The sequence below is a fragment of the Oncorhynchus nerka genome, linkage group LG3, assembly GCF_034236695.1.
Source record: "Oncorhynchus nerka isolate Pitt River linkage group LG3, Oner_Uvic_2.0, whole genome shotgun sequence".
Lineage (NCBI taxonomy): Eukaryota > Metazoa > Chordata > Actinopteri > Salmoniformes > Salmonidae > Oncorhynchus > Oncorhynchus nerka.
This window is the reverse complement of record NC_088398.1, coordinates 17,600,492-17,628,030: the sequence shown is the minus strand read 5'-3', so window position 1 is coordinate 17,628,030 and position 27,539 is coordinate 17,600,492. Positions and strand designations below refer to the sequence as shown.

At 44.5% G+C, this 27,539-nt stretch overlaps 1 protein-coding gene across 5 annotated transcripts; it reads left to right on the top strand.

Moving 5' to 3' along the window:
• Positions 1 to 1,677: 1,677 nt before the first annotated feature.
• Positions 1,678 to 27,238, top strand: LOC115103027 (transcriptional repressor p66-beta-like). Of its 5 annotated transcripts, none has more exons than XM_029623625.2 (11): positions 1,678 to 1,916; positions 12,043 to 12,446; positions 12,555 to 12,684; positions 13,079 to 13,210; positions 14,476 to 14,604; positions 19,116 to 19,292; positions 19,721 to 20,096; positions 20,243 to 20,442; positions 20,559 to 20,669; positions 21,235 to 21,484; positions 22,460 to 27,238. In XM_029623625.2, the coding sequence occupies exons 2-11, from the start codon at positions 12,049 to 12,051 to the stop codon at positions 22,594 to 22,596; spliced, it is 2,040 nt and encodes a 679-aa protein (XP_029479485.2). In that variant the 5' UTR covers positions 1,678 to 1,916; positions 12,043 to 12,048; the 3' UTR covers positions 22,597 to 27,238. The 5 variants fall into 5 exon arrangements, with proteins under 5 accessions (XP_029479485.2, XP_029479477.2, XP_029479459.2 ...); XM_029623617.2 differs by having other exon boundaries at positions 14,476 to 14,625; positions 19,736 to 20,096; XM_029623599.2 differs by having other exon boundaries at positions 14,476 to 14,625.
• The last annotated feature ends 301 nt before the right edge of the window (positions 27,239 to 27,539 follow it).

Sequence of the window (27,539 nt, the reverse complement as noted above, 5' to 3'; positions counted from 1 at the left end):
TGCTGCGGGGACTTGCTTCCGTTGAGCCATGAGCGTTGGTGAGGTTGGGCACTGATGTTTGGCATTTAGGCCTGGCTCAGTCTGTGTTCAAATTCATCCCAAAGGTGTTCGATGGAGTTGAGGTCAGGGCTTTGTGCAGGCCAGTCAAGTTCTTCCACATTGATCTCGACAAACCATTTCTGTATGGACCTCGCTTTGTGCATGGGGGCGTTGTCATGCTGAAACAGGAACGGGCATTCCCCAAACTGTTGCCACAAAATTGGTAGGGCAGAGTCATCTAGAATGCAATTTTACGCTGTAGCGTTAAGATTTCCCTTCACTGGAACTAAGGGGCCTAGCTGGAACTGTGAAAAACAGCCCCGGACCATTATTCCTCCTCCACCAAAATTTACAGTTGACACTATGCATTCGGGCAGGTAGCGTTCTCCTGTCATCCGCCAAACCCAGATTAGTCCGTTAGACTGCCAGATAGTAGAGCTTGATTAATCTCTCCAGAGAACACATTTCCCCTACTCCAGAATCCAATGGCGGCGAGTTTTACGCCACTCCAGCTGGCGCTTGGCATTGCACATGGTGATTTTAGGCTTGTGTGCGACTGCTCGGGCATGGGAACCAATGAAGCTCCTGATGAACAGTTATTGTACTGATGTAGCGCCCAGAGACGGTTTGGAACTTGTCAGTGAGTGTTGCAACCGAGGACAGATATTTTTTTTTTACGCGCTTCAGCACTTGGCAGTCCTGTTTTTTTTTTTAGCTTGTGAGGCCTACCACTGAGCGGTTGTTTCTCCTAGACGTTTCCACTTCACAATAACTGCACTTACAGTTGACCGGGGCAGCTCCAGCAGTGCAGAGATTTGATGAACTGACTTTTTGGAAAGGTGGCATCCTATGACCGTGCCATGTTGAAAGTCACAGAGCTCTTCAGTAAGGCCATTCTACTGTCAATGTTTGTTCACAGAGATTGCATGGCTGTGTGCTCGATTTTATACACCGGTCAAAATTGCCAAATACACTAATTTGATGGGGTGTCCACATACTTTTGTATCTATATAGTGTATTTGGTAAAATATAGTATAATGCTTTTACTGTACAGTAACGTGTCCACGCAATACTACCAGGTAGCCACTAGAGGACGCATTTTGCATTGCGGTCAAAAGCTTTCATGCAGCATCCTTTGCAGAATAAATAAACAATGGTTTAACAGTATTTGTTCAACTAAATTGTATAAGCATATGGCTGATAATCTTAATGTTCAATGGTAGCTTACAAAAATTGGAATGCCAATTAAAATGCATGTAGATTTGCATGTAGGCAATTAAGTGTTGATTACTCATGCCAATTAAATGGCCTTTGCTTATTGTTAAACCGGGTATAATGCATGCTGAATGCTGGTCCCATACTGGTAGCCTACCTCAGCCGTGAAATATGTTTCAAATACATAAGGTCCAAGTGATTGCATAAGAAACAGTCTACAAGAACTTGACAAAACAGCCCCTTGACTAAAAATAGTATAAATGCATCAAAGTAGGCCCAGTAGGCTACAATCAATAAATTCGACGCGATGTCTACAGTAGAATAACTGACAACATGAGCAAATGTCATGTTTTCGATGGCATATAGCCTAAATATTGTATTGTTCACAGGATGGGCATCTCGGTCAATTTCTCCTCTTTTCTCCCCTCCAGACAACAACATACACCTTTTGAGTAGAGGCGCGTCAGTGACACAAGCGCGGTCCAATAATTTGTCTGTCTGGTTACGGACAGAGAGCGTGAGAGCTTGTCGGGGCCCAATCAGCGCTTTTGTATTGCCTGCCAGTGCCGGGGACTGACTGGTTGTGAGGATTTACTGCAGCGCCCCAGGATCCCAAAGCCAAACCCGAAGCCAGTGGAACCTGCGGGGTGAAGGCGAGTCAGGTGAGACCGAGGATTTTTCCGCGGCCTATCTGAAGTGAAGTTTAACTAAAAATCCCCTGATCATGGTTCTAGATGTGATAAGGCTCCAGACTTCAGTCCAACTGAAGTACTGGGACAATGTGAGATGAGTAGCGAAATAACGGTTACATAGTAGTTCTATTGGGTTAATAGTTATGTGCTTTGCTGTTATTTTTAGTTCCAACATGTAGGTAATGAAAGAGGTCTGTCTAAAACAGCTGACACAAACGTTGATAATGTTTTAACGTTCCACATTTGTTTACATTGTAGCAATAAATGATACAGTGAGCGCGGATCATATTGATACATATAGAGCAGAATACGTTTATTGTTTAATCTCGAGTCCCTTGAGGTTAACCTAGATTGGTTGGGGGAAAAAATGCGTCTTCGTGGTGTCGTTATGAACAAAATGTTAATCTGAAACCGATGGTTGTAATTTGATTGTTTAAATATATTTATCAACGTTGCTACGATCTAGTTTCTGAACATGGATATTTGTTGAGCTAACTGGAGACAAATGGCATGAAGTGTTGTGCATATGTCATACAATAAAATGAATTCAAAATGCATCAGCCATTTACGTAAGTGAAGACGTGTTCACCCTCTCAACTTGTTTCCTAGCCCTATGCAAATGGCCACCATGGTTGGCGATGACAAGTGCTGTTGAAGGAATCAGTGAATGCCTGTAGTGATACGTGGGGCAACCAGATTATCAGAGTTCTTATCAGTTGACTTTAATCAAATTTTGTTTAGCTGATGTCAACCTCGTTTTAAGAACATTTCAGTGGCAGGTATGTTTCAGTGACCGGTCAATTGATGTATTTTTGCATCAGAAATGTCACTTGTGAAAACCAATAGATAAGCAGATAATCTATTTGGTTTATGTAAGTGTTTATTTATTAACATTTTGTAACTTCTGTATTCATTCCCACTAGGGTTAGACTTTGACTTCACCTCTTTGGTTTTTGTGACCAACACAGAGGGACAATGTTTCACTAGTCATTGCCACTTTTTCCAGGAATCCAATAGTAAATCTTTTCCATCCTTGAGAACCACTTGTTCAACCCATCATGGCATTTAGTCATGGAGGCCAAACAGAGACCTTAATCAGTTGCACTGATTTATACAAAGATAGAACGGACCGTAACAAACAGATAAAAAGCCAAAATCTTTGATTTATGCCGAATTTTCACTGTCATTTTCCTGATGATTTTTTCCCTGTAAGAACTTTTCTAGTTGACTTTTGCAGGTGAGATGAACGTTTGGAGATTCCTCTGCCATGCATTTTATTTTTGGAATAGAAATGCAGTAAGGGGATGGACAGGTGGTTGTTGACCCTTCCGTGCTCTTCTGTCATTCTAGTCTCCATTTGTATATCTCCTGGCTGCAAATTATACATCTCTTGGGCTGTTCATCTCCAGAAGCAAATTGGAATGAAGTGTGCAATTAAAGGAGCACAGCCTGGGTTGAACTGAAGTGGGACCCGAACTGGCAACTCTTTAGGGTTCTTATACCTCACATCATCATCACAACACAAACCCTGACACGAGTGGTTGGCAGACGATGTGTTGGTTAATGTAGGTTAGAAGTCGTGTGGAGGGTTTGAAAGGCTTCTACAATACAAACTCCATAGAACTAATCTGAATTTCGCACACATCACGCGTTTGTACTCCCACCCACACACACGCACACATATTACCACCTGTCTCTCTCTCTCTCTCTCTCTCTCTCCCGTGTGATGTCACTAAAGGCTTCACATTAAGAGATCATTTCATATCCTGAGGTTATAGACCGGCTCAGACTGGGTAGCGCGTTAGGACAGTGCTTGGCACCACAGGGGAACAGAAAGGAGAGATAATGGGTGACTGTCCTGTTCTTAAAGGGACAGGGGGCCCAACTCTGTGACCCATGTTATAGGCTAGGCCTTATTGACCTAGATGGGATAGGCCTTATGTATGTGCAATTCCATGGCAATGCATTTGTGTATGTGCAATTCCATGGCAACAGAAAGATGCTGAGACTCACATGTTTCACTTTAAAATGTATTTCAAACATAAACCAATGATTGCAAAGCTTAACAAATGATACAACCATGCAGAAATACTACTTAAACAATTTCCACTGAAAATGTTACAAAAACACATGTACTTGAAGAACAGTGCAGATGCGAAGTTTGGTAACAGAATGATGGTTTGTGCTCTTTGTGCCATCATTCTGTTACCAAACTTTGCATCTGCACTGTTCTTCAACTAAATGTGTTTTTGTAACATTTTCTGTGAAAATTGTTAAAACTCTTCCTTGTGTATAGAACTTTTTTGGTTTGTTTAACAATCGTTAGTTTTTGTTTGGCATACATTTTAACCCAATGAGTCCCATCATCGCGTTTTGGAGTTCTAACCCCCTTTAAACATAATGTGTTTGACCTAAAGACCGTCCGGCTCCCGAGTGGCGCAGCAGTCTAAGGCACTGCATCTCAGTGCAAGAGGCAAGTTCTCATTTACAACTGCGACCTGGCCAAGATAAAGCAAAGCAGTGTGACAAAAACAACAACACAGAGCTACACATAAACAAATGTACAGTCAATAACATAATAGAAAAATCTATGTTCAGTGTGTGCAAATGTAGAAGAGTAGGGAGGTAAGGCAATAAATAGGCCATAGAGGCAAAATAATGACAATTTAGCATTAACACTGGAGTGATAGATGTGCAGATGATGATGTGCAAGTAGAGATACTGGGGTGCAAAAGAGCAAGAAGGTAAGTAATAATATGGGGATGAGGTAGTTGGGTGTGCTGTTTACAGGTTGGCTGTGTACAGGGACAGTGATCGGTAAGCTGCTCTGACAGCTTAAAGTTAGAGAGGGAGATATAAGACTCCAGCTTCAGTGATTTTTGCAATTCGTTCCAGTCATTGGCAGCAGAGAACTGGAAGGAAAGGCAGTGGGTGTTGCTATGGTGACCAATGAGCTGAGATAAGGCGGGACTTTACCTAGCAAAGTCTTATAGATGACCTGGAGCCAGTGAGTTTGGCGACGAATATGTATTGAGGGCCAGCCTCCAAGAGCATAAAGGTTGCAGTGGTGGGCAGTATATGGGGCTTTGGTGATAAAACGGATGGCACTGTGATAGACTACATCCATCTTGCTGAGTAGAGTGTTGGAGGATATTTTGTAAATGACATCGCCGAAGTCAAGGATCTGTAGGATAGTCAGTTTTACGAGGGTATGTTTGGCAGCATGAGTGAAGGAGGTTTTGTTGTGAAGTAGGAAGACAATTCTATATTTAATTTTGGATTGGAGATGCATAATGTGAGTCTGGAAGGAGAGTTTACAGTCTAATCAGACACCTAGGTATTTGTAGTTGTCCACATATTCTAAGTCAGAACCGTCCAGAGTAGTGATGCTAGTCGGGCGGGCAGCAATCGATTGAAGAGCATGCACTTAGTTTTACTAGCATTTAAAAGCAGTTGGAGTGTTGTATGGCGTTTAATCTCGTTTGTAGGTTTGTTAACACAGTGTCCAAAGAAGGGCCAGATGTATACAGAATGGTGTCGCCTGCGTAGAGGTGGATCAGAGAATCACCAGCAGCAAGAGCGACATCATTGATATTATACAGAGAAAATAATCGGCCCGAGAATTGAGCCCTGTTGCACCCCCATAGAGACTGCCAGAGGTCCGGACAACAGGCCCTCTGATTTGACACACTGAACTCTATCTGAGAAGTAGTTGGTGAACCAAGGCTATTGAGTCTGCCGATAAGAATGCGGTGATTGACAGAGTTGAAAGCCTTGGCCAGGTCAATGAAGACTGCTGCACAGTGCTGTCTTTTATCGATGGCGAATCCAGGCTGTATCACATCCGGCCGTGATTGGGAGTCCTATAGGGCGGCGCACAATTGGCCCAGCGTTGTCCAGATTTGGCCGGGGTAGGCCGTCATTGTAAATAAGAATTTGTTCTCAACTGACTTGCCTAGTTAAATAAAGGTTAAATAAATCAAAAATGAGTGTGTGATTAACAGGGGCTGAGCTAGAGTGGTGTTTGTGAGACAAGGGCGGATCCCGAAGGGGGCCGGGTCTTTTTATAAAAATGTCTTTAGATCTTTTACCAAAAACATCTGAATGGTTTGTGCTACAAACTACTATAAGCAATCTATGGAAAGCTGAGACCCTCACGGACACTTACATGTAACACGTTTTGCTCTATGACGCTCACAAGCTACACACGAGTCGTTAAAAGATAAGGGGTTCTTATAGATATAACATCATAGGAAATCCCAGGACATAGTATCTATTATGCTTTAATAAGCTCACATAGTTGCGGTCACAAAATCCATACAGTTGTCACTGACTAGCTGAATATTCATTTCGCAGTGAGCAAACAATTTCTGTACTTACAGAATTCATATAAATTCATTTTTACCAGGTTTTTGCTTTGGCTGGCCATTTTTTGTTGTTGTTGACATTTGTCAATAAAACTCATGAATGCAACTGTTTGTCAAATTGTTTTGTGTTTTACTTGTAGCCATGGTTGTCCTGAAAATTAAATGGTAGGTCTAAAACACTTAATTGGCTTAAAATAAGGGCTGAATATGCAGATAATTGAAAGTCAGATAAATGAAAAGGAGATCTTTGCTGGGGTCTTGGGATTGATAGGGTTAAAGTGAAAAATCGGAGTATCAGCATCATTCTGTTACCCGTGGAATTGCCCGTATTCATAATATGCATGTACATGTCTGTCCATCTTGGTCCATTTCAAAATCCTCTTAACAAAGCTTCTGTCTAGATCAATCATGGTTCATGTATCATTAGGACAAAGGTATGGATGTCTTTCTGGGGAAATTCAGCATCTCCACTGTACACAGAACACAGAACTCTGACATCTCTGCTCTCTCCTCCTCTTCTTCTTGCTCCCTTTGTCCCTTGCTCCCTCCTTTGCTTAGGCAACCGCAGAAATTAAATTGATTAGTGGTGCGGTCTATAAATAGACAGGCCATAGTTGCCATGGCAACCATGTGATAAGTGTTGTGTGATGAAGAGCTGGGCCTCCTAAGTGTTGTTGTAGTATAGTGGGAGCAGGGTGTGGGTGTCGGTGTGTAGGTTCGTTTGTCTGGATTACATGATCTGACACTACAGGTGTGTGTATGATATGATATTACAGTGTAATGTTGAACTGTGTGTGTTTTGCATTTGAATTGTGCCAGATTCATTGTGTGAGTAAATAGATTCATCCAATGGAATAGATTCTGATTTTTTTATTTAATTTTTCTGACTTTTTTGTCAAGGTGACCAGCTACCCCTTGGTTTCCATGGACACTGTTTCCTAATCAGTCTCATGTCAGGAACCCTCTGTACCCTGGGGTTGATCGTGTGATGAAACCCTATTGGTTGTAGACAACAACCCCTGATGCCATCACCGCCATGTCCTCATATATTTTTCCCTTTCTTTTCAGTCAATACAGTTTTCATCAGGCTACAGTTATGAGATAAACTTAAGTCCCTGTTAATTATTTGTGTCCTGTCCTAATTTCTCTCCTCCCCCCATAAACACGGATCTTGAATGGAGTTAGATATGATTGTGTTTGATTCCCTCCTAATGACCACAGTGACCCAGCATGAACCACCCGTGTTCTTTATGAATGGACCATTACACATTACATGTTATTATAGTAATAATGGTGATTTATAATAATTTTTAGATTAGCCTGATAATCATTTCTAGCAATTCAGTCTGACAATACATATTCATTTAAATTAAATACAACTTTATTTATCCCCTCGGGGGCAATTATGAAAGGCTAATCAGTTACAAGTATCACAACACAACACATAAAAGTTGCTCGTTTTACTATTACACAAACCAAAGAATAAGGAAACAATATCACCTTAGCAGAGGACAGAAAAATGTATATTTTTAAAGCTAATTTCCAGCTATTCTACACATTTTTGCCGTAGAGCTGAGATCCTTTTTTTGCAGTTAATAGCTAATCTCCTGCAATTAAATTCAATTATTTTTTAATGGCTAATGCTGTGTTCTTATGCTCAAATATTATAGCAAAATGAATGGCGGCCTGATAGTCTAGCATTTATTTTGTTGTATGTTCTCAAAGATTATAGGCTATTCTATAGGTCCATTATCTTTTCTACATACTTTCTATTTGATTTTAGTCATTTAAGTTGACACTGAAAGCGTTTTTCCATCCCGAAAATGTATTTCTAAATATGTGCAATGCACACATTTGTCTTATCACGCAACCCACTTGGACCCCTGCCGGACCCACAGTTTTGGAACCACTGCTGTAGGGTATTATGTTGGAACAAATGTTAAAACCAGATTTTTATGGTGTTGGTGTTTTTTCAGAACTTAGCTCAGGATTTTCCCACATTAAGTCAGGACTCATGGGTGGGTTCATGGCTGATTCCTTTCTTCCATTCGGTTGCACCTTGCTACCAATGTGTTGTCAAATGTGGGGTGATCATCAGCACTTCATTATTTGCATACAACCTGTGCTCTCTCATTGACAGGTTAGGCTGAGATTGGTGGGTTTCTAACGCTGCTTCTGCACTGACTTCTGCTAGTGCCAAGCAACAATAAGGTTCAAGAAGTGAATCACATCTCTGTTTGTAATCTACTCCTCATTCACCACGTACATGCACATACTTGGTCCCTACATAAATCAAAGCCCTTGGGACTATATTCCTAACAGTACGACATAAGCCCGTATTTGTCACTTCCCTTCCCCCCTCGGGGTCTTGCAAACACAACTATGCAGCATATGTTTACGATAAAAAAAGTTGTATTTTCTCCCCAGTGTTTTTTGAGGGATGGATGGAGGGAAGTGGAGTCAGGACGGGGAGGGGGAGGGGGGGAGTGTTTATACGGGTGCTTTGTTGGCATCGCACAACTGTAGGAAAATGGAGGAGGGGTGGGGGTTGAGGAACGGGAACAAAGGAGCCTTATGTTGGCATGGTCTCTGAAATCCCTGTGTATGTGTGTGTGGGTGCGCCCGTGTCTTCTCGCAGGGCTGGGTATGGCTGAAGAATACTGTACATACTTTATCTGTTACTGTGTCAGTCTTCTATTGTATAGCTCTCTTTTTACAGCATATAGGCTACAGTGATTATAATATACTGTATCATAGCGGTCTTTGTCCATAACCCCTGTAGGATTGTCTTATTTTAATGCCAATATGATCATTGTAAAAAAGAGAAAGGACAGTAAAGACAGATTTGTATATCCCTGTATTTCTTTTAATCGAGGGGGTGCTGGTCCCAGTAGAATGTATTTTTGACCAACCTCTACATCACTTCAACAGTAGCTTCACTTTGCAGGATAATGATTATGTAGCTTTGGGGAATGTTAGTGTGTATGTCTGACTGTCTGTCTGTGTCTGTCTGTGTGCTGTTTAAGTATGTCTGTGTGTCTGTGCTTATGCTGATCACCCCCTCTCGTTTACCATCCTTCCATCTTAGCACCCCCCTTTTCTTCCTCCTCTCTTCCTCTCGCGGTATGGAGGCGTCTGACTTGTGTTGTTTGGCAGCGGGCCCAGAGTGTGGTGTGTGTGTGCATGTGTGTGCGCATGTGTGTCGATGCGTGTTGGGGTTGGGCGCTGTAGGAGGAGACTGGTGAGAGAGGGAAAGAGATGGTGGTTTGTTGCAGCTGAGGGAAACAGTCATCACATTATATAAGGAGCAATAGGGACAGAGAAGGGGGGGGGGCAAAAGGTGCTGGGTAAAGATGATCACATGTACACACACAGACACAAACACACACCACAATGCAATTCTGATTGGCTTGTTAGCCACGTTTGGTTTTACTCGCACTTTCTCACTTTTCTACCTGCTCTTGCTCTCTCTCTCTCTCTCTCTTTCTCTCTCTCTCTCTCTCTCTCTCCACAGTTTTCTACGTGGGTTACCACTTCCTTTTTCATTTTGTAAAGGAAGTGGTAACTTCCATGTCTCATGATGACTCTCTGGACCTGGAGAGAGAGAGAGTAGTAAACATACAATACATTTTTTTTTAAAGATTGCTACATTGAAAAACCATACCGTGTGTGTCCTTATAAATGTGTGTGTGTGTACACAAGAGTGCTACCATTTCTACATAGCAAGGCATTATGCTCTAATTATAACCAGTCCACCATCTAGTCCCTTGACAACCCCTCCCCCCACTCTTCCGGGCCAATCCTCATCACTCTCTGATTTCTTTAAGCGTATTATTGGTCTAAGTTGCAGGGCAAACTAACTCCCTGTGCACAACCTACATTGCCTGCCTGTGCATCCTCAACCAACCTTCCTATGACTCAAGTGTGTCAAATACAATCGGATTTGTGCACACACACACACACACGGTTAACCATTTCAGGGCCTGATAGAGGACACGACATATTAATTAAATGACCGTCTTTATGCGCATGTGTGTGCATGTTTAAGGCATCATATGTGTCCATGCATGTAATAGTACACACACAAACACACACAGGATACAGTATACATCCATATAGATACATAAAAGCCCTCAAGCATGTTCTATCTTGGGTACATATCATATTACATACCCCTTTAACTCAGACTGGAGAAGGAGGTCAGGAAGGAAAAAGTGTGGGTGTGTGCCTTTTTCTGTATCTGCAGCCATGTTAAAGGGCAGCAAGCATTTCTCCCATTGTTTTCTGTTGGCTTTGATGGAAATATTAACTTTTAGGATGGAGGTATGAATAATGATTATTGGAGTTGTAACACAGTTGTTACACATGCTTATTTGACTCTTAATTCAATAGGATAGCTGTGTGTGCTGCACTGTGTTAGCCTGCTGCTCGTCTATGGTTATGGGACAGGGGTAATGACAGCTAACTGTTAGCGTTGTCTGAGGTGGCAAAACAAACAATATAGTGGGAGAGCACCAGACCTGTCAGCTATGCTTCACTGTGGCTGCTGCAACATTTTTCCATTGAAAATGAGCAACTTTTTATAAGCTGGGTAATTTTGATCAGTCGAAAGGGTCCCACAGGGATGCTGGCCCATGTTGACTCCAATGCTTTCCACAGTTGCGTCAAGTTGGCTGGATGTCCTTTGGGTGGTGGACCATTATAAACCCAGTTGCGTTGCAGTTCTTGACACACTCAAACCAGGGTGACTGGCACCTACTACCATACCCCATTCAAAGGTACTTAAAAATGTTGTATTGCCCATTCACCCTCTGAATGGCGCACACATACACCATCCATGTCTCAAGACTTAAAAATCCTTCTTTAACCTGTTTCTTCCCCTTCATCTACACGGATTGAAGTGGATTTAACAGGTGACATCAGTAAGGGATCCTAGCTTTCACCTTGATTCACCTGGTCAGTCTGTCATTGAAAGAGCAGGTGATCCTAGTGTTTTGTACATTCAGTGTACATACTGTATTGACTTTGTCATGTTAACTGACAGATATCCACGCGGGGGTGCATGCTAATCGTCATTAGCATGCTAACCGAAACCCATGCAATGTTAATCGGACTAACAGGCTAATTCGCTAGCTAGCCATGTAGATTTTACATTTAGTTTTTTGTTTGGATAAGTTTTTTTATATGTTAAACTAGCTGGATAGCTTGAACGTTTGCAAAAAGTTTGCTAAATGTAGTTATCCTTATGTCTGCATTGCCATTCTTGACTTGATTGACAGTAGGTTGAGTTCTTTGTTGCTTGTTTGTTAGCTGACAAATTCCAGTACCAATGTGTCAGTCAACAGGCAACAAAAAGCTATAGGAGATGAGTAAATAAATGGGGAATTTTAGATTTTATGTTCATATGCTATTCATGGCCATATTGCTTATAATTGCTCCAGTGTCTCATACCCCACTCCATTGCCAGCAATATTGTTTCCAAAATTTGCTAGTGTATCATCAGCTCAAGTATGCCCACTGTACGTACAAGTGAAGAGATTTTCTTAGTAGAGTAGAGATTTTCATTGTTTGTGTTTGAGTTGCACATTTCAAGACATGTCATAATCATGTTGCTCTTTTGATCTCAGAAATTCTTTATTTTACCTTAGGACAAATAATCACGGCTAAGTTAGAGATGTTCCTACATACTCCTCTCCATCCCTTCATCCCTGTCTTTCTCATCTATCCAGTCCATTATGGAGCGACTGAATGAGGAGGCGGTGCGGCTGAGCCTGCTGAAGCGAGGCCTGGACTCCTCCTCGCCTGCAGGTGGCGCCACGAGCAGTGAGCGAGACGAGCTGCTCTCCAAACGCATCAAGATGGAGGGCCACCAAGCCATGGAGCGCCTCAAGATGCTGGCCTATCTGAAACGCAAGGACCTGGCCAGCCTGGAGGGGGGAGTGTTGGGAGGGGTCTCAGGAGGCGGGGCTCTAGGGGGTGAGGTCAAGGGTCATGGGTCTTCAGGGGGAGGGGCTTATGAGGAGAAGACCAATGGGAGCCTCCGTGGTCAAGTTGTGGGAGCCCATGGCATGGTGGGAAAGAGCGGGAAGGAGAACATGGGCGAGGAGCCGGTGGATTTCAGCGCCCGGAGAGGGTGAGTGGAGGAGAGAGAAGAGAGGGGGAAGAGGATAGGAGGGAAAATATAAATCTTTCTTACAATTAAAAATCAGTCAGAGTTGAAAGTGTGTGTGTTCCTCCACAGTGACGTTGACCGGGAGCGACACACACCCTCCCCTGATGTGATCGTCCTGTCAGACAATGAGGCGTCCAGTCCAAGAGGGCCCAGCCAAGGGGAAGAACGCCTGAGGGTAGCGAACCTGGAGATGTTTAAGGTGTGTGTGTTTGTGTGTGTTTCAGCACATATTATTGCAGTCTTGAAAAATTTAGAAGTATGTGCATATTGTATTTTTGTGTGTATGAGTGTTAGAATAGTGCATAGTTGTATAGAGTTATTAATACATTAATTAATTTAAAAAACACATTGTGGACCACTCAGATTGTTTTGAGACACTCTAGGAAAACAGTACAGATATTCATTTGGTATTATCTATAATACATTATATCCTCTATACATCATTGGCATCAGCTGTAACACCTCATCTATACACAAAAACCAAGTACAATAGATAAAATGACAAGTTTTATAGTTGTATATGTGTATATGGAGAGGAATGGCAGAAGTGGGTGCAGTATGTGTGCTCATTTGTTTCTATGTGTGTGCTTCAGGGTAAGACAGGGGAGGAGAGGCAGAAGATGATCAGGGCTCTGAGAGAGGAGCTGAGGCTGGAGGAGGCCCGGCTGGTGCTGCTGAAGAAGCTGAGGCAGAGCCAAATGCAGAAGGAGAACCTGGTGCAGAAGGTCAGTCACCCACCCAACGCTGTCCCATCCATCCTCTATACTCATCTGCTTCAGTCAGTCATTTATACATTTATTCAGTCATCCACTTGCTCATCCCTCTGTCATCCACTGCTCACTCTGTCACACTACACTCTCTCAGCCACCTCACTCATCCCTCTCTCTCTCTCTGCCACCGCATTCATCCCTCTCTCACTGTCTCAGCCACCACTCATCCCTCTCTCACTCTCTCAGCCACATTACTCGTCCCTCTCTCACTCTCTCAGCCACCACACTCATCCCTCTCTCAGCCACCACACTCATCCCTCTCTCAGCCACCACACTCATCCCTCTCATCCCTATCCCTCTCTCAGCCACCACACTCATCCCTCTCATCCCTATCCCTCTCTCAGCCACCACACTCATCCCTATCCCTCTCTCAGCCACCACACTCATCCCTCTCACTCTCTCAGCCACCTCACTCATCCCTCGCTCACTCTCTCAGCCACCTCGCTCATCCCTCTCTCACTCACTCATCCACTGTACTCATCCTTTTCTCACTCACTTACTGCTTATGCATTAACACTTTACCCTCGGGGGAATTGGCCTATAGGGCCTAAACATTCAAATAAAATTAGAAGCATATGCATAACCATTGTAGCAATTGAAAGGGAACACTTTAGCGATACCCCGAATATAGGCTCCTTCTGTTCAGAATAACAACCCAGGGTATGACGCCATGTCATCCTCGTAACTGTACATCAAACATAGTGATCATTAATGCCAAAGTAACCCAATTGGCGCGAAGGATGGGGGCATCTTCTTGTTGCCCACTTAGAATGACTGTCAGTTGATTCCCATGTCATGTGTTGCTTCCATGCTATGTTGTCGTCTTAGGTCTCTCTTTTTGTCGTGTTGTGGTGTCTCTTGTCGTGATGTGTGTTTTGTCCTATATTTTTATTTTATTTGAAATCTTTTGGTAGGCCGTCATTCTAAATAAGAATTTGTTCTTAACTGACTTGCCTAGTTAAATAAAGGTTAAATAAAATAAAAAATAAAATATACCGCTTTAAAACAGATACCCAGAGCTCTGACGTAATGTATATTATGTTACTATACCACTATCCAATTTATGGGCATATCAGTGGCCAAATCTGCTATTTTCACCCAATATACAGTATGGAGTGTAAAGGGCTTACCTATAAGTTGCTTTGGATAAAAGTGTCAGGTAAATAACCTTATTATGTTAGTATTTTCTATGTATCACCTCTACCCTCCGCCCCCATCAGGTCCCTGTGGTCCAGAACACAGCGTCTGCCCTCCAGAGCGGTGCGGTCCACGGGGCTCAGAGCATGAGCAAGATGTCTGGCCGCCCTGGCCACCACACCCCAGAGCCCCAGAACCATCGCACTGCACAGGTGGGCTACAGCATTGCACAGGTGGGCTACAGTACTGGTTCTCTTAGGGTTACATTACATTTACATTACATTTAAGTCATTTAGCAGACGCTCTTATCCAGAGCGACTTACAAATTGGTGCATTCACCTTATGACATCCAGTGGAGCAGCCACTTTACAATAGTGCATCTAAATCTTTTAAGGGGGGTGAGAAGGATTACTTTATCCTATCCTAGGTATTCCTTAAAGAGGTGGGGTTTCAGGTGTCTCCGGAAGGTGGTGATTGACTCCGCTGTCCTGGCGTGAGGGGAGTTTGTTCCACCATTGGGGGCCAGAGCAGCGAACAGTTTTGACTGGGCTGAGCGGGAACTGTACTTCCTCAGTGGTAGGGAGGCGAGCAGGCCAGAGGTGGATGAACGCAGTGCCCTTGTTTGGGTGTAGGGCCTGATCAGAGCCTGGAGGTACTGAGGTGCCGTTCCCCTCACAGCTCCATAGGCAAGCACCATGGTCTTGTAGCGGATGCGATCTTCAACTGGAAGCCAGTGGAGAGAGCGGAGGAGCGGGGTGACGTGAGAGAACTTGGGAAGGTTGAACACCAGACGGGCTGCGGCGTTCTGGATGAGTTGTAGGGGTTTAATGGCACAGGCAGGGAGCCCAGCCAACAGCGAGTTGCAGTAATCCAGACGGGAGATGACAAGTGCCTGGATTAGGACCTGCGCCGCTTCCTGTGTGAGGCAGGGTCGTACTCTGCGGATGTTGTAGAGCATGAACCTACAGGAACGGGCCACCGCCTTGATGTTAGTTGAGAACGACAGGGTGTTGTCCAGGATCACGCCAAGGTTCTTAGCGCTCTGGGAGGAGGACACAGTGGAGTTGTCAACCGTGATGGCGAGATCATGGAACGGGCAGTCCTTCCCGGGAGGAAGAGCAGCTCCGTCTTGCCGAGATTCAGCTTGAGGTGGTGATCCGTCATCCACACTGATATGTCTGCCAGACATGCAGAGATGCGATTCGCCACCTGGTCATCAGAAGGGGGAAAGGAGAAGATTAATTGTGTGTCGTCTGCATAGCAATGATAGGAGAGACCATGTGAGGTTATGACAGAGCCAAGTGACTTGGTGTATAGCGAGAATAGGAGAGGGCCTAGAACAGAGCCCTGGGGACACCAGTGGTGAGAGCACATGGTGAGGAGACGGATTCTCGCCACGCCACCTGGTAGGAGCGACCTGTCAGGTAGGACGCAATCCAAGCGTGGGCCGCGCCGGAGATGCCCAACTCGGAGAGGGTGGAGAGGAGGATCTGATGGTTCACAGTATCGAAGGCAGCCGATAGGTCTAGAAGGATGAGAGCAGAGGAGAGAGAGTTAGCTTTAGCAGTGCGGAGCGCCTCCGTGATACAGAGAAGAGCAGTCTCAGTTGAATGACTAGTCTTGAAACCTGACTGATTTGGATCAAGAAGGTCATTCTGAGAGAGATAGCGGGAGATCTGGCCAAGGACGGCACGTTCAAGGGTTTTGGAGAGAAAAGAAAGAAGGGATACTGGTCTGTAGTTGTTGACATCGGAGGGATCGAGTGTAGGTTTTTTCAGAAGGGGTGCAACTCTCGCTCTCTTGAAGACGGAAGGGACGTAGCCAGCGGTCAGGGATGAGTTGATGAGCGAGGTGAGGTAAGGGAGAAGGTCTCCGGAAATGGTCTGGAGAAGAGAGGAGGGGATAGGGTCAAGCGGGCAGGTTGTTGGGCGGCCGGCCGTCACAAGACGCGAGATTTCATCTGGAGAGAGAGGGGAGAAAGAGGTCAGAGCACAGGGTAGGGCAGTGTGAGCAGAACCAGCGGTGTCGTTTGACTTAGCAAACGAGGATCGGATGTCGTCGACCTTCTTTTCAAAATGGTTGACGAAGTCATCTGCAGAGAGGGAGGAGGGGGGGAGGGGAGGGGGATTCAGGAGGGAGGAGAAGGTGGCAAAGAGCTTCCTAGGGTTAGAGGCAGATGCTTGGAATTTAGAGTGGTAGAAAGTGGCTTTAGCAGCAGCGACAGAAGAGGAAAATGTAGAGAGGAGGGAGTGAAAGGATGCCAGGTCCGCAGGGAGGCGAGTTTTCCTCCATTTCCGCTCGGCTGCCCGGAGCCCTGTTCTGTGAGCTCGCAATGAGTCGTCGAGCCACGGAGCGGGAGGGGAGGACCGAGCCGGCCTGGAGGATAGGGGACATAGAGAGTCAAAGGATGCAGAAAGGGAGGAGAGGAGGGTTGAGGAGGCATAATCAGGAGATAGGTTGGAGAAGGTTTGAGCAGAGGGAAGAGATGATAGGATGGAAGAGGAGAGAGTAGCGGGGAGAGAGAGCGAAGGTTGGGACGGCGCGATACCATCCGAGTAGGGGCAGTGTGGGAAGTGTTGGATGAGAGCGAGAGGGAAAAGGATACAAGGTAGTGGTCGGAGACTTGGAGGGGAGTTGCAATGAGGTTAGTGGAAGAACAGCATCTAGTAAAGATGAGGTCGAGCGTATTGCCTGCCTTGTGAGTAGGGGGAAGGTGAGAGGGAGAGGTCAAAAGAGGAGAGGAGTGGAAAGAAGGAGGCAGAGAGGAATGAGTCAAAGGTAGACGTGGGGAGGTTAAAGTCGCCCAGAACTGTGAGAGGTGAGCCGTCCTCAGGAAAGGAGCTTATCAAGGCATCAAGCTCATTGATGAACTCTCCGAGGGAACCTGGAGGGCGATAAATGATAAGGATGTTAAGCTTGAAAGGGCTGGTAACTGTGACAGCATGGAATTCAAAGGAGGCGATAGACAGATGGCTAAGGGGAGAAAGAGAGAATGACCACTTGGGAGAGATGAGGATCCCGGTGCCACCACCCCGCTGACCAGAAGCTCTCGGGGTGTGCGAGAACACGTGGGCGGACGAAGAGAGAGCAGTAGGAGTAGCGGTGTTGTCTGTGGTGATCCATGTTTCCGTCAGTGCCAAGAAGTCGAGGGACTGGAGGGAGGCATAGGCTGAGATGAACTCTGCCTTGTTGGCCGCAGATCGGCAGTTCCAGAGGCTACCGGAGACCTGGAACTCCACGTGGGTCGTGCGCGCTGGGACCACCAGATTAGGGTGGCGCGGCCACGCGGTGTGGAGCGTTTGTATGGTCTGTGCAGAGAGGAGAGAACAGGGATAGACAGACACATAGTTGACAGGCTACAGAAGAGGCTACGCTAATGCAAAGGAGATTGGAATGACAAGTGGACTACACGTCTCGAATGTTCAGAAAGTTGAGCTTACGTAGCAAGAATCTTATTGACTAAAATGATTAAAAATGATACAGTACTGCTGAAGTAGGCTAACTGGCAGTGGCTGCGTTGTTGACTTTGTAGGCTAGCTGGCAGTGGCTGCGTTGTTGATTCGGGGGCTAGCTGGCTAGCTAGCAGTGTTGATTACGTTACGTTGCGTTAAAAGAACGACAATAGCTGGCTAGGTAACCTAGAAAATCGCTCTAGACTACACAATTATCTTTGATACAGAGACGGCTATGTAGCTAGCTATGTAGCTAGCTACGATCATACAAATCAAACCGTTGTACTGTAATGAAATGAAATGAAAATGTGATACTACCTGTGGAGCGAGGCGGAATGCGACCGGGTTGTTGAGTTCTAATCGGTAGACGTTGGCTAGCTGTTGGCTAGCTAGCAGTGTCTCCTACGTTAAGGACGACAAATAGCTGGCTGCGTTGTTGATTCAGGGGCTAGCTGGCTAGCTAGCTAGCAGTGTTGATTACGTTACGTTGCGTTAAAAGAACGACAATAGCTGGCTAGGTAACCTAGAAAATCGCTCTAGACTACACAATTATCTACACAATTATCTTTGATACAGAGACGGCTATGTAGCTAGCTATGTAGACGGTGGGCGTTAGCTAGCTGGCTAGCTGCTGGGCAGATACGTTAGGACGACGAAATACGATAATTACGCAATTATCTTTGATACAAAGACGGCTATGTAGCTAGCTAAGAAGAAATTGCTAAGATTAGACAAATCAAACCGTTGTACTATAATGAAATGTAATGAAAAGTTATACTACCTGCAGACCGAAGTGCAGACCGAAGTGCGGATGCGACTGCTCGCTCCAACCCGGATCTACGTTCTGTTTATCATGCAGACCTCCTGCCTTCTCACCTTTGGGACATGGACTCCCATTGTTAGGGCGGAGACAACATCTCTTCATTATATTCTGCTTTGAAAGAGGGTTCCCTTTGTGCCTTGGGTCGGTCACAATGCAAGTTGGGCAGGCACAAGGAAGACATAGAGGGGGGTTGGGGGATGGGATTTAACAATTATTTTTACATTTTGCATGAGAACCATCTCACAATAAAGCAGAGGTCTCCTGTTTCTTTAATAGCACAGTGACACCATCTCGTGGTATGAAGAGGCATTACCCTCTTAAATAAACTCTGGTGAATATGAGCAGGAAAAAGACATGACACTGAAAACCGACAAACACCACCCATGTCTTACTTATGATCTTTTTCTCCTTCTCTTGCTCCTTCTCTTCCTCCTCTTTCCTCCCCCAGGGTCACTCAGTGATCAGGTCAGCCACCAACAGCTCCATGTCTCAGATGATGATGTCACAGAGCAGGGTGATAGCGCCCAATCCTGCCCAGCTGCAGGGCCAGAGGCTGGCACAGCAGAAGCAGGGTGGCATGCGCTCCTCGACTGGCAGCTCTAACAACGCCGTTAGCTACCAGCAGGTAAACCCCAACGTCATCCCTGTTATTGGTCAAAATCATCATAGAGCAGTGGAAAAAATGAAATAAGAGTATAGATTATTGTAGGGGATAAATGCACACTTTTTTGAGAGATAATTAGAAAATACCATTTTATTGATGAAATTGTATTTATTGGTTCTCTTAAACTATTGGGATAGTTTACCCAAATTACAAAATCACATATTGGTTTCCTTCATCTGTAAGCAGTCTATGGACAGGGGACGTCCATAGAAAAATTGCTGGAAAAGTTTGAATACCACTGTCGGAGGTTCAAAATCAGTTGCTTCCACTCAGATGCCAGGTTTTGGGGGTTGTTATATAATTTTTAGCAGATAAATATAGCTGTCATGCCATCAGACTTAAAACCACTGTTCTGAATGACGTGTATGGTTCTCTATGTTTACTTGCAGTCTTCCACCCAGCAGGTGGCAGCTTCTCAGCGCTCTGGCTCCTCCTCCTCCTCGGCCATCTACATGAGCTTGACCCACATGCAGGCGGCCGGAGCCGCGGGAGGTGTCAGTGGGGTGTCGGGGGTGGGGGCGGTCAGCCCCTCAGCCACACACAGCCCAGGGGGGACATCGGTGGGCTCCTCCATGGTAGACACAGCCAGTAGCCAGGCGGCCGCCAAGCTGGCCCTGAGGAAGCAGCTGGAGAAAACCCTGCTGGAGATCCCGCCTCCCAAGCCGCCAGCGCCGCTCCTCCACTTCCTGCCGTCAGCGGCCAACAGCGAGTTTATCTATATGGTGGGCCTGGAGGAGGTTGTGCAGAGTGTCATTGACAGTCAGGGTGAGGGAAGGAACTGGAACCATTTTGCTGATGCCTAGCAGCCATTTGTCCTGCACACAACCATCAAACCAACAATGTTATCAGATGAGTCCATTTGGAATCGGGCCCCTCTCCCCTCACTGAACTCTTGTGGCTCTCTCTTTTAGGTAAACTGCGTTTGCCCTCCTCCATGGAACCCTTTTCTTGTGCCCAGTGCAAGACGGACTTCACCCCTCACTGGAAGCAGGAGAAGGGTGGGCGCATACTCTGCGAGACCTGTATGTCATCCAATCAGAAGAAGGCACTGAAGGCCGAGCACACCAATAGGCTGAAGAACGCCTTCGTTAAGGCTCTACAGCAGGAGCAGGTCAGCATTCCATTGGATCCTTGTTCTCTGTTCAGGCAACCATTGTTTACAGGGAAAGTGTGTGTGTGTATGTGTGCGTGTGTGTGAATAACCATATTTTACTAAATGTGTCACAGGAGATTGAGCAGAGAATCCAGTTGCAAGCCGCTCTTGCCACCAGTTCAGCTCAAACTGTTCCAAGCGTCAGTAAGGCTGAGTCCATGAGCAGACATCACACACACAGACAGGTATGTCACTGTCACCGCTGTTAGTAAGTGCTACCTGCTGCAAGAGACACCCTGTCATCTAGCATTGTTCAGCAAAGTTGATGAAAGGTCCAATTGTAACAGCTGCATAAAGGATACTTGATACATCTTTTTTTTAATTGATCAAATATTGACTGAATTATAGCTCATAAACTGCATAAACCTCTGTCTTGTGCAATATTAAACCCCCTATTTATGAGATTTGGTTGTACATTTTCGGGAGCGACTTACTGAGTTTCTGATTCCTGGGACCACCCATACTTAAAATGTATGCACACATGACTGTAAGTCGCTTTGGTTAAAAGTGTCTCCTAATTGGCATATATTATTTTGAAATAAATTCATCCAGCGACGATTATGTGACACGTGAATTTACACCCCACAAAAACAGGGGTATAATGGCTGCAAAAAGAGGAATCCTGAGGTGGGCGGGGAAGGTGCTTTGCTACTTTCACATTTCCACAACTGTCACCACACCCCCTTTAGTTGTTGAGGATGTCCCGTGCTGACAGATGGACTCTCTATCTGATGTGTGTGTGTCCTCCAGGCGCCTCAGCCCCAGGTGACCCAGTCACAGGCCTCCCTCCAACGGGGTCTGTCTGGCTCGGCCCGGGGTGTTCTGTCCAACTTCGCCCAGGCTTCCCAGCTCTCAGTAGCCAGCAGCCTGCTGGGCATGACTGGAAAGCGCAGTGGACAGCTGAGCACTAGTGGGCACAGCCGGGCACAGCAGCAACAGCAGCAACAGCAGCAGCAGCAGCAGCATCACGACAACCGCCGCCAGCTCTACAGCATCCCTGGTGAGTAAACAGACCAGGGGCGGGCTGGGGATGGGACTGAGATCAGCCAAACAACTGTATAGACCAGGAGTTGGTCTGGGGATGAGACTGAGATCAGCCAAACAACTGTATAGACCAGGAGTTGGGCTGGGGATGGGACTGAGATCAGCCAAACAACTGTATAGACCAGGAGTTGGTCTGGGGATGAGACTGAGATCAGCCAAACAACTGTATAGACCAGGAGTTGGGCTGGGGATGGGACTGAGATCAGCCAAACAACTGTATAGACCAGGAGTTGGGCTGGGGATGGGACTGAGATCAGCCAAACAACTGTATAGACCAGGAGTTGGGCTGGGGATGGGACTGAGATCAGGACCAGGAGTTGGTCTGGGATGAGACTGAGATCAGCCAAACAACTGTATAGACCAGGAGTTGGTCTGGGGATGAGACTGAGATCAGCCAAACAACTGTATAGACCAGGAGTTGGGCTGGGGATGGGACTGAGATCAGCCAAACAACTGTATAGACCAGGAGTTGGGCTGGGGATGGGACTGAGATCAGCCAAACAACTGTATAGACCAGGAGTTGGTCTGGGGATGAGACTGAGATCAGCCAAACAACTGTATAGACCAGGAGTTGGTCTGGCGGTGGGACTGAGATCAGCCAAACAACTGTATAGACCAGGAGTTGGGCTGGGGATGGGACTGAGATCAGCCAAACAACTGTATAGACCAGGAGTTGGGCTGGGGATGGGACTGAGATCAGCCAAACAACTGTATAGACCAGGAGTTGGTCTGGCGGTGGGACTGAGATCAGCCAAACAACTGTATAGACCAGGAGTTGGCCTGGGGATGGGACTGAGATCAGCCAAACAACTGTGTTGGGCTGGGGTTGGGACAGAAATAAGCCTGTATAGACCAGGAGTTGGGCTGGGGCTGAGAGGCAGGCCTCTCTGACAGTCTCTCACTGCCTCCCTCCCTCTTCCTCCCTCTCCAGGGGTGAACATTGCCTACCTGAACCCAGGCAACGTGGTCGGCCACAAGGGGTCGAGCCTGGCTGACCGCCAGAGGGAATACCTGCTGGACATGATCCCGCCTCGCTCCATATCCCAGTCCATCAGCGGACAGAAATGATCCTCACCCCGCCCCGACGCAATACCACAGCCCTTCCCCACACCACACCCCAACCCCCATCGCATGCAGTGCCTGTTAGTGTGCCTACCAAACTAACCTGTATGAAGAACACAATCAACGAGTCAAAAGAGGCCACCAAACTCTGAAATGACTTTTCATTTGAACGTGATGCAAACCTCTTTTAATTCCTCTTGTTATTAATATCGTCATTAGTGCTATGGATGTTGTTACTACATTGCCGCTACCAGTTATGAGCGTGCCCATCTTTGTGGAGAACCCCTGTCTTTATATGCTTGTGGCAGTGTCCCGAGTGTGGGGTGTCTTTTGTTTTTGATTTATGCGCTTGTTTTTGAAGCAATATTTTGTCTCGCTTGAGCTTTCCTTACCGGACTCAAGTCTTTGTTATGTCGGGAATTACCAAGCTTTCTTTTTGAGAACTGCACCACTCTCCAATCCCTGCTCTTAGTCTGATTTATGATTTCAACCATCACTCGGTTTTTCCACATTTGGTTGTGAATTGTTGGAGGAGGAATTCTACCAGCCCGGCCAAACCTTTGTTTTAAAAAGGTGATTGTGATGGTTTAACTTTGACCTGAATCTGTCAAGCCTTTGAGCTTGAGCTTTCTTCAAAGATTTGTGGGGAGAAAAGAGGATGTTTGAGACCCTGGAGTTGTCTGGAGCAATGCTCCTCTAACTGATTGTTGAAACAAGGATGGATACATATCCCACAAAGAGAGAGAGCCCAATGCACCATTTGGACTTGGATTGGATGGATTGGGGGCTGTAGTTCAGAAGTTAGTATCCTAAAGCATATATAATTGATGGGGTATTGATTGGAGATATCATTTAGAGGGTTTTGATTGGCAGAGAGATCATGTGATCGTACGTAATTGGCTGAGAGATCAGGTGATAAGGTTGTTATTTAATTGGAGAGGATGCAGGTATTGGATTTGGTGGGAGGGATCATCCTTAGACTGAAAATTGAAGTGGTTTCCAATAGGACCATGGTTTGTACTTATTTAGGAGTGGGAATGAGGGGGGGGGGCACAGGTGTTGATCCCTCTCTCCCCTGTTTTCATCTCCTAGCTAATTGTTCTCTCTACCCTGTCATTCAAAGTTCTGGATTCCGTTTAGATACTATTTGAACTTTCTTATGTCAACATTATCCCCATGGTGTCTGGGAGGCATTTGAAAATGGTCAGGGAGAGTGGCTAGCTATTAGCTTTAAGCCTGCTCTAAGCTATTTAGGTGTTTGGTGTCTTCTGAAGTGTTAGTGTATCTGAAAGGTACTTTGCACAGGAGACAATAAATAAATACAGAATGACAAATGCAACTTGAATATTTACATAAATCAAACAGTTATATAGGAGACATATACAGGATATACAGTAACAGTCAAAAGTTTGGGCACACCTACTCATTCAAGGGTTTTTCATTGTTGTTCTACATTGTAGAAAATAGTTAAGACATCAATACTATAAAATAACACATGGAACCATGTAGTAACCAAAAAAGTGTTAAAGAAATCAAATTATATTTGAGATTCTTCAAAGTAGCCACCCTTTGTCTTGATAACAGCTTTGCACAATCTTGGCATTCTCTCAACCAGCTTCACCTGAAATTATTTTCCAACAGTCTCGAAGGAGTTTCCACATATGCTGAGCACTTGTTGGCTGCTTTTCCTTCAATCTGCGGTCCAACTCATCCCAAACCATCTCAATTGGGTTGAGGTCGGGTGATTGTGGAGACCAGGTCATCTGATGCAGCTCTCCATCACTCTCTTTCTTGGTCAAATAGCCCTTACACAGCCTGGAGGTGTGTTTTGGGTCATTGTCTGTTGAAAAACAAATGATAGTCCCACTAAGCGCAAACCAGATGGGATGGCGTATCGCTGCAGAATGCTGTAGCCATGCTGGTTAAGTGTGCCTTGAATTCTAAATAAATCACTGACAGTGTCTCCAGCAAAGCACCATCACACCTCCTCTTCCATGCTTCAAGGTGGGAACCACACATGCAGAGATCATCCGTTCACATACTCTGTGTCTCACAAAGACATGGCGGTTGGAAACAAAAATCGCAAATTTGGACTCATCAGACCAGTCTCCTCTGAACAGTTGATGTTGAGATGTGTCTGTTACTTGAACTCTGTGAAGCATTTATTTGGGTTGCAATTTCTGAGGCTGGTAACTAATGTACTTATCCTCTGCAGCAGAGGTAACTCTGGGTTTTCCTTTCCTGTGGTGGTCCTCATGAGAGCCAGTTTCATCATAGTGCCTGATGGTTTTTGCGACTGCACTTGAAGAAACTTTAAAGTTCTTGAAATGTTCTGGATTGACTGACCATCACGTCTTAAAGTAATGATAGACTGTCGTGTGTCTTTGATTATTTGAGCTGTTCTTGCCATAATATGGACTTAGCCCTATTTGGTAAAAGACCATCTTCTGTATACCACCCCTACCTTGTCACAATACAACTGATTAGCTCAAACGCATTAAGAAGGAAAGAAATTCCACAAATTAACTTAACAAGGCACACCTGTTAATTGAAATGCATTTCAGGTGACTACCTCATGAAGCTGTTTGAGAGAATGCCAAAAGTGTGCAAAGCTATCATTAAGGCAAAGGGTGGCTACTTTGAAGAATCTCAAATATAAAATATATTTTGATTTGTTTAACACTGGTTACTACATGATTTCATAGGTTTTATGTCTTCACTATTATTCTATAATGTAGAAAATAGTAAAAATAAAGAAAAACCCTTGAATGAGTAGGTATGTCCAAACGTTTGACTGGTACTGTACATAAGCACTTAGGTACAGAGAGTAAGGATATTGTTTTTTGTCCACCAGGAATCCAGGATGAATTGATAGATTATTATTGAATTGATTATTGTTCCATCTCATGATAATTGTGGCTCTATTTCAGCAATGCCTGATGTTGAATTATTTCAGGATCAAATTTGGAATTAACTAATACTGGTGCATCCATTTTAAAGCAGCAGGAAATATTAATTATAATTATTATTATTTTTTTCTTGCAAGCAGGAGTTGCCTGGTTATTGCCTCTTATACCCTGCAGTTTAAAATGTCAAATAAACATATTGCCAGAGAGCAGTGGCTTACTCCTTGCCCTTTTTGATAAACTTCAAAAGCAGGTGCAATATTTTGAGACACAGGGAAGATAAAGTTAATTTGAGTATTTGTGCTGAATGTTACTATTTTATCCATTTTGTATCCCAACTAGTTAGGTAGCCTTACTCCCATATACAGTAATATAAGCACTATTTCTGTTGCACCCAGATGGAACAGATGTTGTATTGGCCGTGTTCAGTAAGCACCAAACTGAAGCAAATATTTTAAACAGAGGTAGTACTACCTGCACTTGTCCTATAGGGGATTTCATTTATGTTGTCCGTTTGTTTGAAAACCTTTCCTATTGTTTGTGCCTAATGAACACGACCCAGGGTTTGCCGTAGTCCAATAACACAGAACACTCCACAGCTAGATCACTGTTTGGGATGAACAATAGTGTCAATAGTGACACTCACTGTTTTTGATAGTTTTCTTTGTCCTCTTTTGTTGTATGTATGCGTTATAGACTTCATCATCAATCTTTCTCGCTTTCTCAAACTATGCCAGATGCACCATTTCAAAATGTTTGTTTTAAAGAAACTAGAGAAAAACAGGAAAAATATCATTTTCAAATGTAATTTTTGTAAGGTTTCAAACATTTAAAAAAAACTACATTTTGCTGATCTGTCTTTTGATTTCATTTCTGTCAATTTTTTACAAAAAAATGGGGGAAAGGAAAAATCAAGAAATATAATTAACTAAAGAAATTGAAATTGTCAGGTAATATTATCTCAAACGGCTGTAGTTATAATAATGATCTATTTATTGTACATAAGCGTTCCTCCTTTGTGGAATAAGACACATTGAATTCAAGTTGGGTATACATTGTATAGAAAAACTAACAAAAAGCCATGGATATTGTGAAGCTTGTCATTTTGTTTATTGATCATTCCTGTGCCACAAATGTGCAAAAATGTGTGGGGTTTTTCTATTTACTATCAAAAGCATTCTCAACTTTCTATATCTTGTTTTCTAGTACTTAGAGGCAGTAGGATCATATTTTATGGAGAGTTGTTTGATCTATCCCAGGACCACTTTGTCTATACATTGTATGAAGTGCTCCGCTGTTATTACATGCTTTACTTTCAGCAGCATTGATGTTCAGTTAGCGATTAGTTAATATTATTATCATTATCCTCGTAAAAATTATTGTAAGGCTTGGCGTAGATCAGACAACTGGAATGGGACATTTCATTATCTTTTTTTTTCTCCTAGTATATATTTTCCAGGGAAAAGCAGTGCATGGTCCACATATAAGTAAGAAAGAGACTCATGAGATGAACTACCCGCTGTGTGTTTAAAATACAGTCCTAATGGATAAGCTATGTGCTAACCTAGCCATGGTCATGAAGCGAGTCTTCAAATACACGTTTTAAAAGATGAAGGAGTACTAGATGTTGTGTCAAACAGAACTTTGAATACTCTCAACAACACAACGCAATACTGTCACAATATGACTCCAATGGCTTGCATCATATTCTGTCAATAAAGTTTAAGCGATGTTTTCAAGTATTTGATGTGGTCAAATGATGATATGGTCTATGTGGACCTTTTATGTAATGGAAACATAAAACATCTGAAAGAATACACGCATAGATATTTCAATAAATAAGTGGAATAAAGTGTTTTTTTGTGCTGTGGTCGTGTGTGACACAGACACACCTCCCCTTGCCTGTGTGTCAGGGTCATTATGGTTCTGACTAAAAGGAGTATAGCTATGACCAGAAGAGACTTTCGTAGCAGGTTCGGAAAATGATTGTGGCAGGTTAGGAGACTTAAGTTAAGGTTAGGAAAAGGGTTAGGGTTTTTGCTC

Bases quoted from the DNA above. Each gene is read 5' to 3' on its own strand.
- LOC115103027 (XM_029623599.2), top strand. From the start codon at position 12,049: ATGGAGCGACTGAATGAGGAGGCGGTGCGGCTGAGCCTGCTGAAGCGA. The intron at 12,447-12,554 runs GTGAGTGGAGGA...GTTCCTCCACAG, and splicing joins GATTTCAGCGCCCGGAGAGG to TGACGTTGACCGGGAGCGAC. The intron at 12,685-13,078 runs GTGTGTGTGTTT...TGTGTGCTTCAG, and splicing joins CGAACCTGGAGATGTTTAAG to GGTAAGACAGGGGAGGAGAG.